The sequence below is a fragment of the Zingiber officinale genome, chromosome 10B (genome assembly GCF_018446385.1).
Source record: "Zingiber officinale cultivar Zhangliang chromosome 10B, Zo_v1.1, whole genome shotgun sequence".
Lineage (NCBI taxonomy): Eukaryota > Viridiplantae > Streptophyta > Magnoliopsida > Zingiberales > Zingiberaceae > Zingiber > Zingiber officinale.
In genome coordinates this window covers 37,233,598-37,247,580 of record NC_056005.1, presented here as the reverse complement: position 1 = coordinate 37,247,580, position 13,983 = coordinate 37,233,598, and the positions used below count along the sequence as shown (strand labels likewise).

The window sequence follows — 13,983 nt, the reverse complement described above, 5'->3', positions numbered from 1 at the left end:
CGATTGAGTGGTTGCTTGGTTGCTGAACCAGAGAACAGAGATCCTAAGAAGGGAGTTGAATATTTGCAGTAATAATGGCTGAGAGCGGTTTGGAAATAGAGATCAAGAAAGAGAAGAAGAACAAGTATGCCTTTGCCTGCTCCTTCATTGCCTCCTTCATCTCCATCTTGATGGGTTACGGTGACAACCGCCTCTTCTTCTTGTTCAACTTTAGTTTTTTTTTCGAGCTTGTCCATGGAAATTAATTGATTAATGTATGATTATACTCCTAATGATTTGAGCAGATACTGGTGTCATGAGCGGCGCCATGTTACTCATCCAGGAAGACCTCAAGGCGTCGGACATGCAAATCCAAGTTCTTGCCGGCATCCTCAACGCTTGCGCCCTCATCGGGTCGTTGACCGCAGGGCGAATCTCCGATCTAATAGGCCGCCGTTACACTATCATCGTAGGTGCCGTCATTTTCTTCGTTGGCTCCGTCCTCATGGGCCTGGGTCTCAACTTCGCCATGTTGCTGTCCGGCCGCTGTGTTGCCGGCATTGGCGTAGGGTACGCGCTCATGATCGCGCCCGTCTACTCGGCGGAGATTTCTTCGACTTCCTCCCGCGGTCTCCTTAGCTCACTCCCAGAGATCTGCATCAGCTTCGGAATCCTTAGCGGCTACCTTGCCAACTTCGTCTTCGGCAAGCTCCCGCTCGTCTACGGCTGGCGCGCCATGCTCGGGGTCGCTGCCATTCCATCCATTGCCCTCGCCGCCAGCGTTGTCATGATGCCCGAGTCGCTGCGGTGGCTGGTGATGCAAGGCCGCATCAAGGACGCGCGCGGCATCCTCCTCCGCATCAGCAATAGCGAGGAGGAGGCTGAAAGGCGACTAGGGGAAATCAAGGTCACGGTGGGAATCGACAAGGCGTGCTCCGGGGACGTGGTGGAAGTGGAATCCAAGCACCACGGGGAAGGAGTGTGGAGGGAGATCCTGCATCCAACTCCGGCGGTAAGACGGGTGCTCATCGCCACCGTCGGCATCCACTGTGAGAAATAATCCTCTCCACGTCATTTTTTTTATGTTTTATTATCTTGATAATTAGTTATTACTTGGTCTAGATCCTATTTTTATGGATCTCATCTAGATCCTATTTTTATGGATCTTGTGTTCATGCTCTTATCATTTGTGATGCTATATAAAGAGTCCTAGAGGCATGTAGAAGGCATCTCATTGTAAGGTTTCCTTTCATAAGTGAAGTTCCTATTTGTTCTATTCTTCTTGTTTCTTCTTGTGTGCTGTGTGCTTTGAGTGTGCTGTCCTATTCGATTCTAGGCCAACATTTGGTATCAGAGCATTGGTAGTATAAGACATCCAAGAATCTACAATTCCATAAAATGTCGAGCATCCCAGTAAAAGAGAACGGCGGAGTGCCATTTCCCTATCCGAGGCTAAGTCCTCACAATTATACTGTGTGGGCAATAAAGACAGAGGCGATCCTTGATGCCCAGGGAGTCTGGGAGGCGGTGGAGCCAGCGGAAGGAGCCCAGGTGGATGCAAAGAAGGACAAAAAGGCACGTGCATACATCCTGCAGTGTGTCCCCGAAGACATCCTTCTCCAGATCGCAACAAAGAAGACGGCGAAGGAAGTCTGGGACAGCCTCAAGACGAGATACCTTGGTAGTGATCGGGTGAAGAAGGCACGTGTACAAACATTGAAGAGCGAGTTCGACGCTCTCCGGATGAAAGAGACCGAAATGATTGATGAGTTTGCTGGCAAACTCAGCGCCCTAAGCAGCAAGTTCTCCACCCTTGGTGCCACGCTTGAAGATTCCTCGTTGGTAAAAAAATTGCTCGATTCTGTCCCTGATAAATTCTTTCCTATTGTTGCTGGTATTGAGCAATTCTACGGCCTTGAGTCTATACCATTTGAGGAGGCTATAGGGCGACTGAAGGCGTACGAAAAACGAACGCTACGACTACGCAGCAACACCAACGGCACTGAAGGTGAGCTCCTATTAACCCATGTCGAATGGCAAATGCGACAGAAGGGGAGCAACGTGGACACTTCGTCAGGAGGAAAGGGGCGTGGGTCCAGCAGCCCTAGTCGTGGCAACTGGCGTGGACGTGGGCGAGGGCGCGGTCATGGTCGTGGTACGCAACGCTAATACAGTGCAGGAGGGACTAGCAGCAACAACAGTGGCACTCGAGACAAGAGACATATAAAATGTTTCAATTGCGAGAAAATGGGGCATTATGCGTCCGAATGCTACAACAAGCGGCGTGATGATGAGGCTCACCTCACTTGTGCCACCGATGAAGAGCCGGCACTGATGATGACCGTGCCCCACGAGGAGTCTGACACTAGGCATGAGCGGCAGGATACCATTCTGCTCAGTGAAGATAGGTTGCTACCGGAGATGTACCGCGGCGTTAAGAAAGAAGATAAAGACGTCTGGTACCTTGACAACAATGCCAGCAACCACATGACTGGCCATCGCGAGAAGTTTCAAGAACTAGATGAAACCATCACCGGGAGGGTGAGATTTGGCGATGGATCAACCATTGAGATCATGGGCAAGAGGACGGTTGTGTACGAATGTAAGAATGGCGATCGGAAGGCTCTCCACGAGGTATACTACATTCCGAAACTTTGTAGTAATATCATAAGTCTCGGTCAATTGTCAGAAACTGGGAACGAAGTGCACATGGAGAAAGATATCATGAAGGTGATTGATAGGAGCGGGAAGCCCTTGATGCGGGTAAAGCGAACACAAAATCGCTTGTACAAGGTAACCTTGAAGACATGCAAGCAAGTCTGTCTCCTAGCAAGCCTAGAAGACCCAACCTGGTTATGGCACACAAGGCTCGGACATGTCAATTTTCACGATTTGAAGCTGTTAGGGGAGAAGAAATTGGCAGTTGATGTACCTCCATTGCCCCAGCCGAACAAGCTTTGTGAGGTATGTGTGGTCGCTAGACATGCAAGGTCACCATTCCCGCACCAAGCAAACTTCAGAGCGACAAAGTCGTTGGAACTTCTCCATGCTGATATTTGCAGGCCAATTTCACCAAGTACACTGGCTGGTAACAAATATTTCTTTTTTATTATTGATGATTGTACAAGATGGATATGGGTATTTGTATTGGCAGCAAAGAAAGATGTATTCCAAGCATTCAAGAAATTCAAGTCCGTGACGGAGAACACGACTGAGTACAAGATCAAAACACTTCAGACAGACCGTGGCGGTGAGTTTCTATCCACAGAGTTCACTCGATTCTGTGAAAATGAAGGGATCGAGCGGCACTTTACGACTCCCTACACACCCCAACAGAATGGCGTTGTAGAGCGCCGTAATCGCACTGTGATGGCCATGGCAAGATCTCTCCTCAAGGGTACACATATGCCGGCAAGGTTCTGGGGAGAGGCAGTTAGGCATGCTGTCTATCTGCTAAATCGTCTCCCAACTAAGGCGCTAGGAGACCGTACCCCATTTGAAGCCTGGATGGGGAGAAAGCCACATCTCGCCCACTTGAGAGTGTTCGGCTGTGTTGCATACGTGAAAAATACAACCCCTCACCTGAAGAAACTTGACGACAGAAGTTCACCCATGGTATACTTGGGTGTCGAGGAAGGTTGCAAAGCTCATCGTCTATTTGATCCAAGGCATGACAAGCTACAAGTAAGTAGAGATGTAGTATTTCAAGAAAATAGTGAATGGACATGGACTGCAGGTGCTAACCATGAAGAAAACTTACCGGAGTTTATGGTGGAGGATGCACTCGACACCGACGAGGTGATTGTTGTAGCAGACATTGAGGCAGGAACAGAAGATGTCCCACCACCGGCAACAGCCCTGGTACCCATGACAAGAGCATCAAGTCCATCTACATCATCATCGAGCACCCATACAACTACCTCACCTGACTCTCATGAAGGGCCAGTTCGGTTTAGGTCCATTGCCGATATATATGCCAACACTAAGGAAGTGGTTGGTATTGATGAAGAAGAAAATGAGGTAATGCTGATGATGTCTGAAGAGCCGGCCTGTTACCAAGAGGCTGCAACCGAGGCTTGCTGGTACGAAGCAATGGAGGAAGAACTGAAAACTATTAAGATGAACAAGACCTGGACCCTAACTGAGCTCCCATTAGGCCACAAACCTATTGGCCTAAAGTGGTGTACAAACTAAAGAAAGATTCAGCGGGGAAAGTTGTTAAGTATAAAGCAAGATTAGTTGCTAAAGGCTATGTACAGAGACAAGGCATCGACTTTGAAGAGGTATTTGCACCGGTCTCTAGACTTGATACTATTCGAGTCATTCTTGCACTTGCAGGGAATCGAAGCTGGGAGGTACACCATCTAGATGTGAAGTCAGCATTCCTTAACGGAGAGTTAGAAGAAGAAATATATGTCTCTCAACCGGAAGGGTTTGATGTACAAAATCAGAAACATAAGGTGTACAGGTTATTCAAGGCCCTCTATGGACTGCGGCAGGCTCCACGAGCTTGGAACATGCCAGGCTCCACGAGCTTGGAACATGCGGCTGAACAGGAGTCTGGTAGAGCTCGGCTTCAAAAAATGTATTCAAGAACATGCAGTATATACAAGAGGTGAAGGAGAAGCAAGTATACTTGTTGGAGTGTATGTCGACGATCTCATCGTGATAGGAGGTAGCACAGAGAAATCAACAAGTTCAAACAACAAATGATGACAGAATTTGAGATGAGTGATTTGGGTCTTCTCTCCTACTACTTAGGGATTGAAGTGGAGCAACAGAAGAGCCGAATTTCACTTAGACAATCAGCTTATGCCAAGAAAATTCTATCTCAATTCAAGATGGCAGACTGCAATGCCACAAAGCATCCAATGGAACCCAAGACACAGTTGCATAAGGACTTGGAAGGGACTCCAGTTGACGCCACGGAGTACAGGCGTATTGTTGGTTGTCTGAGATATTTGCTTCACACACGGCCGGACCTGTCATATTCTGTTGGAATGGTGAGCAGATACATGGAGAGGCCTACAATCATGCATCACAGGGTGGTCAAACAAATTCTCAGGTATTTAAAAGGTACAATTTATTTTGGGCTTGTTTACATAAAGGGACCCTAGGAAATTGGTATATTCGGCTACTCGGACAGTGATTTAGCCGACGATCTCGATGGAAGGAAAAGCACAAGTGGAATGACTTTCTATTTTAATGAAAGTTTGGTGTCCTGGAACTCACAGAAGCAGAAGACAGTGGCGCTTTCATCTTGTGAGGCAGAGTTCATGGCAGCCACAACTGCGGCCTGCCATGCTTTGTGGTTGAGGAGCCTTGCCAGTGAATTAACAGGTGTAAAGCCAAAACCGGTAACTTTGTTTGTTGACAACAAATCTGCCATAGCTCTCATGAAGAATCCGGTATTCCATGGTCGAAGCAAGCATATAGATACAAGGTTTCATTTTATCAGAGAATGCATTGAGAAGGGACAGATTGTGGTGGAGTTCGTTAATACCGGAGAACAGCGAGGCGATGCGTTAACTAAAGCATTGCCAGGAGTGAAGTTAGCTGTCATGCGACAACTACTCGGCGTCCGTGATCTACAATCATGTCAGGATTAGGGGGAGTAATGTGAGAAATAATCCTCTCCACGTCATTTTTTTTATGTTTTATTATCTTGATAATTAGTTATTACTTGGTCTAGATCCTATTTTTATGGATCTTGTGTTCGTGCTCTTATCATTTGTGATGCTATATAAAGAGTCCTAGAGGCATGTAGAAGGCATCTCATTGTAAGGTTTCCTTTCATAAGTGAAGTTCCTATTTGTCCTATTATTCTTGTTTCTTCTTGTGTGCTGTGTGCTTTGAGTGTGTTGTTCTATTCGATTCTAGGCCAACATCCATGTGTTTCAGCACGCCACTGGAATCGAGGCGGTGGTGCTGTATAGCCCTAGAATCTTCAAGAAGGCCTGGCTGGTGACCAAGGACCAGCTGTTTCTAGAGACTATCGCTGTGGGGACGTTCAAGATGGCTTTCATCCTGCTGGCAGTGATGTTGGTGGACAGAGTGCGTCGTCGGAAGTTGTTCCTGGGGAGCTTGACGGGGATGATGGCCTCGTTGGTGGGGCTTGGGACGGTGCTGACGGTGGTGGAGCGGGCGGAGGAGAGGGTGGTATGGGCAGAGGTGTTGTGCGTGGTGTTCGTGCTGTCGTTCGTGTCGTCGTTCTCGTGTGGGCTTGGTCCGGTGACGTGGGTGTACGCCTCAAAAATATTCCCACTGAGGCTGAGAGCACAGGGGGCGAGCTTGGGGGTGGCCATAAACAGGCTAATGAACTCCGCCATGTCGATGTCCTTCATCTCCCTCTACAAGGCCATCTCCATCGGTGGCGCCTTCTTCCTCTTCGCCAACATTGGGGTCTTCGCTTGGGCTTTCTACTACACGTGTTGCCCGGAAACCAAGGGGAGGGCGCTGGAGGAGGAGATGGCTGAGGTCTTCTCGAGGCCCGGTGAAAATAAGTCAGAAAAGAAAATTCCCCGATCTATACACTCTGTAACTAACTCTATTTGAGTCATTCATTCGGCTTTTCCAAGAAATTCATCCATTTGCCCCCAAAATTTACTCCTGCAATTGTATTGTTAATCATGGCTAGTTATGAGAGGATGATCCAAGGTTTAATTAATTTCCATATTGCAACAAAGGTTGAATTTCCTTGCAATTAATTGCAATATAGTTGTGTGGAGGATTATCCAAAGTAACTAATTATAAATTCATTTTTAGAAAAATAAAAAAATGATCCTTGGAATTGGTTGGCTCACTCAAGGAAACAAAACATAAAGTTAACTTAATAGCAATTAAGTCAATAATAAATTTCCTAAATAGAGTTCTTGGAAGAAATGGAATATTAAACCTAAATATATGTGATACTAAATGTTACGAGTGGATCCGGGTATGATGTGACAGGCAAAGACAAGGTGACTTGGTAGTTAAAGTCAAGTGGAGGTGGCAACTAGGGTGTCATTTTCCACATGACTTTGCTCTTCGCTTAGCACTAAAGCCTTCAGAATGAGGACAATCAGCCTAGAAGTCGGTCAAACTTAGAGGACCTAGTGCTCCATTTTTACATTAAGACATCTATTATATATCTGATTATTCAATAGTGGACCGAGTTTAAGGGATGTTTGATCTACCACAGATCCAAATGGTTATACATCCTACCGGGGTGGGGGGACCCTACTTTGTACTCAGTACAACATATGGTCGGTCAACCCTACCGTTGGTTGACCTTATGGGTGTTCTCACATGTTAGTCCTTCCTCATCTAGCTAGTCGGTAATAACGTCGGTTAGAGATATACAGCTCAACATGCCCATCGCTTAAACATACAGAAAAAAAGTTCCCCTTATAAACTCAATCGGATTTCTAGATTTTAGGTTCTCACTTCAAAGATTAGTCTTCTCTCATATGGATGATCATCTTAAAGTACCGATCAAATCTCCTGGGAATCAGTTCCCATTTCTTAGAGGTAAGTATCCAGGTATATGACCAGTGTGTCGTAGAACTGACCAGACCTAGGGGGCTTAGCTTAAAATTACTTCCAGAGCAGATCTTCAGCATCGCCTAATGCATAACCAAACGGCTTAAGGGAGGAACAACTACATAGTCAATTGGTTTAAAGATTTGGTTGAGATACACTCAACGGATAACATAGTCAAAGAATCACAATAACCTATCAGAATAACAACTGTTTTTTCAGAGAATATTCCTTTAATGTAATATGAGCATTCACTAGAACCTTCCTCAAAGATGATTACACTTCCCATCTGCCAACAGTTTGTGACAACATATTCTTTCAACTGCCTCATTAATGGCGTAAGTTACAAAAGGGTTGCGCACGAGTAACGGAAGATTCCTCATACTGTGACTATATGCCTCCCAGGTTGTACATATTCCTCTACTCTACAATTTCTAACACCCGACATTCTTTGTCATCTCATTATTACAGAGGTTATTAGAGGTGTCATATAAAAGAGAGATTTTCTCTGTTGGCGAGGTAAGTTAAATCACATCAAGTAACTCTCAATTATATCTCTCAATTGCACTCAACTATCTATTGTTCTTATTTTCACTCGGCCAATTTATTGACTTGAGCGTTGGAGAGCCTATGTCAGGGACCCTCCCGTAGTTTTTAGCACTGATGTCCTATTTGCTCTCTTTAGTGTGTATAGAGAGGAAGAAGAAGCCTCTTTTTCTCCAATTCAAAGTCTTCACGTAGTCTACAATGTAGTAACCTGCCCAGCATGTCATCTCTCTATTTTTCATATAGGATTAAATTTGGCTCCTTTGGTGGGAACTTTTGCTTGAATCTGAAGTGTAGAGATGGATGAAATTGGATGATTCACTACCATCACCCTGTCTCAAGAAGATCTTGAGCTCCTAGTCACAGCCCAAGCTCAAAAGATGATGCAACAATAGCAAGCAATTGCCTTTGACACGTTGCCACATGATCTAGCTACATCCAGGATGGGTCCTCATACTGAAAGGAATCGAGTATAAGGCCCGACTAGGATTCAGCCAGTTCCTCCAACGACGGTGAGGTTTGTGCAACCTCTCATCCCGCCAGTTGACCTATGGCCTGTGCCACCATACCTGATAGCACGCCACAGGGCACTATTCCATACTCCACTAAGAGAAATGAGCCAAGAGGAAAGACCCTAAGTATCGTCTACTAAGGATGCGCTCGTGCGAGATATGCGCAAGGGAAAAGCCCTGAGAGTCAACGACTCTCCTGAGCAGGTTAGCATATCATTCTCTCAGATGATATTGGGAGATAAGCTGCCAAAACACTATCAACCCCTGATGATAGAGGAATATGGAGGTTCAACAGACCTCGAATATCACCTCCTCAAGTTTAAAATCACCGTCCTCCTTCACCAGTATACTGACGACATGAAGTGCCGATTGTTCCTCATTACACTCTCTAGATTGGCATAGAGGTGGTTCATGAGATTGTCAGCCAAATCCATCTGTTGTTTTAAGGATTTCTACAAGGCTTTCCTTCATCATGTCATCAGTAGCTATCATTACCACAAAATCCTTGAGAGCCTCTTTTTGCTCAAACAAGGGTCCTAAGAGACGCTCAGGGCCTATACAAAAACATTCAATTAGGTGACTATGGATCTCCCTTCAGCTACCCCAAAAATTTTTGTGAACGCCTTTTCTCAAGGGCTCATAGACAACGATTTCTTTTGCTCACTAATTAGGAGCCCCCCTAAAGAATTCGATCATCTACTCGTCGAGCGACCGAGTATATCAATGTCGAAGAGGCATAGTCCGCCCGGAAGAAGGAAGTTGCTATGCTCATGCTTGCCTCAGCTCCCAAGCGTCGAGTGACACCATCTATTCCACATAAAGGACCTCGGACAGGCCCTCAGCCTCATCATCAAGAACCGTGACTCCATGCCATGTAGCGTATGAAGGCCGAGTGACCAAGATAACCTAAGCCCCCTAGATGGGCTTCACGAAGATTTTGCACATACCACCAGTCAAACACCTATAATACTCAGGATTGTTACAATTTGGGAAATTGGCAGGCAGCTAACCAATGGTTCCATCGGTGCTCACCATCGCGCAATTGTCGTCATTACCAGAGGTCAAATGGACCACTATAAAGAGACTACTAGGGCATTGAACGATGTCAAAGAATGCCCCAACTACAAGGAGACCCGGCCTAGGCTCCTGCTCGAGTCCAATAGTAGCACCCCTCGATGCCACAAGAGGAGAACCATAATAATACCACTAAAGGGGATATTGGCATGATCACAAGAGGCCCGATCGACAGAGATTCTAACCGGGTGAGGAAGCCACATGCCCACTAACTAGAGATTCACAAGGTCGACTATAGTCAAGGGCAAGATCGTGGACTTGAAATAAGATTCGGGCCTAAAAATTTAGAAGGGGTTGAAGTACCCTATGACATACTTTAATAATTAAGATTGTTATAGTCAATTATAACATTTATCACACCATTGTCAATATAGGTTGCTCGGTTAACATCATCTTCAAACAGGCGTTCGAGCAGTTGCTGATCGACAAAGGTGAGCTCTAGTCTATGATAACTCTACTATATGGGTTAACAAGAAATGAGGTCCAGTCACTCATATATCCTTATAGGAGGAGCCCCTAATGAGGGTGCACCGATCAACTTTTATAGTGGTGGACGTGCCCTCATCCTATAATGTCATTTTGGGTTGATCAGTCCTAAATGAATTCTGGGCAGTTGTGTCAACCTTTTGTCAAAAAATAAATTTCTCCATGGACGACTAGGTGAGGGAAGCTAAAGGAAATCAACTGGTAGTGCACAATTGCTATGTTGACATTGTCAAAACAAAGGCCAATGCCACTTGGAAGATTTAGCGGATGGAGGATAACACCATTCGTGAAGCCACTGTGTGAAAAATGACTTTTTACTTCGTTGATTACCTGAAGTAAAAGACCTGGTTTTACCGAAGTAGACACGCGTGAAGTAAAAAGATTCATTTTACTTCGGATAAACTCCGAAGTTGTAGGCCCAGAAAAACGAAGTCGTATTGGGTGTCGGGTTCGGACATATTACGAAGTAAAAAGTGCATTTAACTTCGTCGGTTTTTAAAAACACCGAAGTAATTGATCCTTTTCGACTTCATCGTTTAGTATTTGTTGTGAAGTAATATACCTACTTTAACTTCGGTTAAAAATGAAGTAATGGATTACTTTTACTTCGACATATATCGTTAATTCCTGAAGTAATTATCGATTAAATTACATTTAGTTTCGTTCTGGATCGAAGTAATAGATAGATACTACTTCGAAATTTTTGGTAATAACCGAAGTAGTTGATACTATTTTACAGCAACAAATTGTATTGCTTCAAAGTTATAAGTAGATTTTACTTCGGATTTTATGAATAAAGTGAAGTATTTTTTCTCTTTTTACTTCATTATTTTTAGACTTCAGTGATTTTGAGCATCACAAAAGGTAACTTCATAAGCCTTGATTTCAGCATATGTTTATACAAAACAAATCTCCCTAAATATGGTCAAAATAAGCCATAAAAACCCAAAAACATGTACTAGTTCATTCACACAACCTGCAATTCACTCGAAGAACGAGTACACAAATTCACTCCATTCAATTCTCACTTCATCATATTGTGTCTGCGTATAGTACTGGTTCTTCACACTAACCTGCGAACTGCAATTTAGAAAGAACCATCATGTTATGTTTTGTAGCTGAAAACTTTAAATCAAAACACAGTAAGTTGACAAAAAAATCATGAATTAAATTAGCAAAAGCATGATAAGACAAATAAATATGTATTTTTATATGCACTCTTATAGTAACAATTTTGTTCAAATTATAACATGTGGGTCACAGAAGCCTAAATAAATTTGGGCCTTACATGCTCATTATTTTTCTAGACTAAAAGTTGAGGCATTGTCTATCACAAAAGAATACTATTAAAAAAATCTACCTGAAGTAAGCTCAAGTTGTGTGAAGTCTAGCAACACTTGAAGTAAGCTAACTAGAGACCAACAATACTTGAAGTAAGCTAACTGAAGTAAGCATTATCTATCACAAAAGATAATTTTTGGAATCCTAAAAAAATCTGCCTAAAGTAAGCTCAGGTTGTGTGAAGCTCAGGTTGCTTAACATATCTGTAGCTAACTTTTGCAAAAAATCTGTTATGTTTTATAGGCAATTTCTGGAATCCTAAAAATCAAAGAGAAGTATAACCCAACAACTTGGATGCTTAAAGTAAGCTCAGTGGCTACAGAAGCCCGATTTGGAATGGATTTTGCAGAATACTCAACCCCCCCCCCCCCACCCACACACAATATTACTAAGCACACACCCCATTACTAAGCACATACACACTTTGTATAGACAAATAACTCGAAAAAACGTACCCCTATTCACCTTTCCCCTCTTCCTACAGGAAAGTACGCATGTTAGCCCCAAATCAATTACTAATTTCCCCCAGCTACTAATAGAACTATGCATAACACAGTTTTGCATAAAACCATAAACAGGGTGTCATCTAAGGGCGAGGAAAAAAAAGAAGGAAAGAAGCCATATCAAAGCATGAGAAGAAAGCAGTAGCAGGGCGTGAACGATTTGATTCAGTGTGCAACATAGAGACCGAGGTGACAAAGAAGATACCCCTATCGGACCACCTCCACAAGCAACGGTTGCCTAAACTGTCCGAACCAAGGGATAAATTGCTAATCACCTGCAAAAGTAACATGTTCAAATACTGGAATCTGCAGCTACTTGGAGATGGGATACAGCCTAGTAAGTGCTGATGAGCAGATAAATTATGCAGAACAGCTGATTATACAGAATTAACGAGGATGTATTTTGAATATACAAATCCCACTAGCATCAGCGGTTTCCTATTGCTTTAATTAAGGGAGCTCAAAGAAAACAAACTTGTTTTATCTTGCCTATCAATTATCATTTGCTACAACTAGTTGATACTATCCAATTCCAAGAAGATCCTATATAATATAAGCAACCATTAAATTACAGAAGATATTAATGTAAGTAGAGAAAGAAATCAAAATTCTAGCAAAAAGCAACTCATTTAACGTTCTTTTTGATGTATACTAACATCAGTGTTCAATCCACATGAAGAATAAAAGAAGATGATCTTAAGCTACTGAGCAACCCACAAACTTTTCATTGGATTGTTTAGAGATTCAATTCCCCCAGTTGTTGAGGTGTGGGTGTCACATTATAATGAGCTAACTGGACTACTTTCACATTTTATTTATATGCATACTCAAAATATTTTTATACTAATGATGTTTATAAAATAGAAACTGAAGTGAATTGAAAATACCACCAGACAAGCTTTATTTTTAGCTCGAGTTTCAGCTGTACTAGGAATGCCATTGTTTGGCTTGGTAAATTTCTTTTCATGGCACTCACATGAACCCCAGTAGTCAGCAAACCTACCACATCTACAATCCAAAAGAAGAGAATGACATAAGACATGTATGAGCTTTTGACTAGTTAATTGATTAGAGTTGGCTTAAGTTGGGCACACTTCATATATGTCCAAACAACAAATTCAGCATGTTGAACACTCCTTTTCTCAAATCAAATCGTTCACTCTAAGAAAGCATAATGAATCATCCCTTTAGGTAATGACCTCGTAAACATAGAGACTGAAAAAAAAAGCAAAAAAAATTTCCAAACACTTGTCTTTGTTGGAAGAATAGCACCAAACCTACAACAAATTGGAGACCGTCTAAAACATGATTTTGCAAAATAAAGGAGGAGAAAAAGAAGAAGAATAAGAAAAATAAATCGAAGGAAAGAAACCTGGACCTCAACCTTCCGCCAGCTCTGTCAAATTGAAAACATATGGTATATCTCAAACACTTGCAACCTAAACCCTGCGTAAGAAAGTTCAAGTTGCCAAACCTTATTTTTGGCTGACTGCTGCAAACCTTCGTCTCTGTTGCCTAAGACTCCAAATCGAAAGCCCTAACGAGGGGGAACGGAGAGGACTGAAATAAAAGTCAACCCAAGAAATAAAGGGTAGGTTAGAAAGATATCTCACTGCTTAGCAAAGAAACTGCAATAGCTAATTGAGTTTGGCAGGAAAAGGACCTCTTTTTTAACAATAAACCTAAAGTCATCATTCTCTTGACAATGTTCCTTCCAATAAGTCATATGAACTTTCATAAATAAGAAAAAAATTTCAGAGCTGATTGAGTATATTCACCTTGCTTAAACACCAGTACACAACCCTAATGGAGTGCCATGCTCCCTTCGCTGTTACTACAAATAAGCAAGCAACCATGAAGCCAACAAACCCTAGAATGCACACACCACAAAAACAACCAAGTACCTAAACTCAGAATTGCAATTAGCAGCCAGAAACAGAACAAATTAAGGACACGAAAAATCGAAAAATTGTAAATAAGAACACAAACGCTGAGAAGAGAATGGGGAATCCTTAGAAAAAGAA

The 13,983-nt window shown here is 43.1% G+C and overlaps 1 protein-coding gene across 1 annotated transcript; it reads left to right on the top strand.

Moving 5' to 3' along the window:
- The first annotated feature begins 155 nt into the window (after nt 1-155).
- LOC122029086 (probable polyol transporter 6) lies at nt 156-6,534 on the top strand. Its single transcript, XM_042588043.1, has 3 exons — nt 156-180; nt 285-1,015; nt 5,860-6,534. The coding sequence occupies exons 1-3, from the start codon at nt 171-173 to the stop codon at nt 6,532-6,534; spliced, it is 1,416 nt and encodes a 471-aa protein (XP_042443977.1). The 5' UTR covers nt 156-170.
- The last annotated feature ends 7,449 nt before the right edge of the window (nt 6,535-13,983 follow it).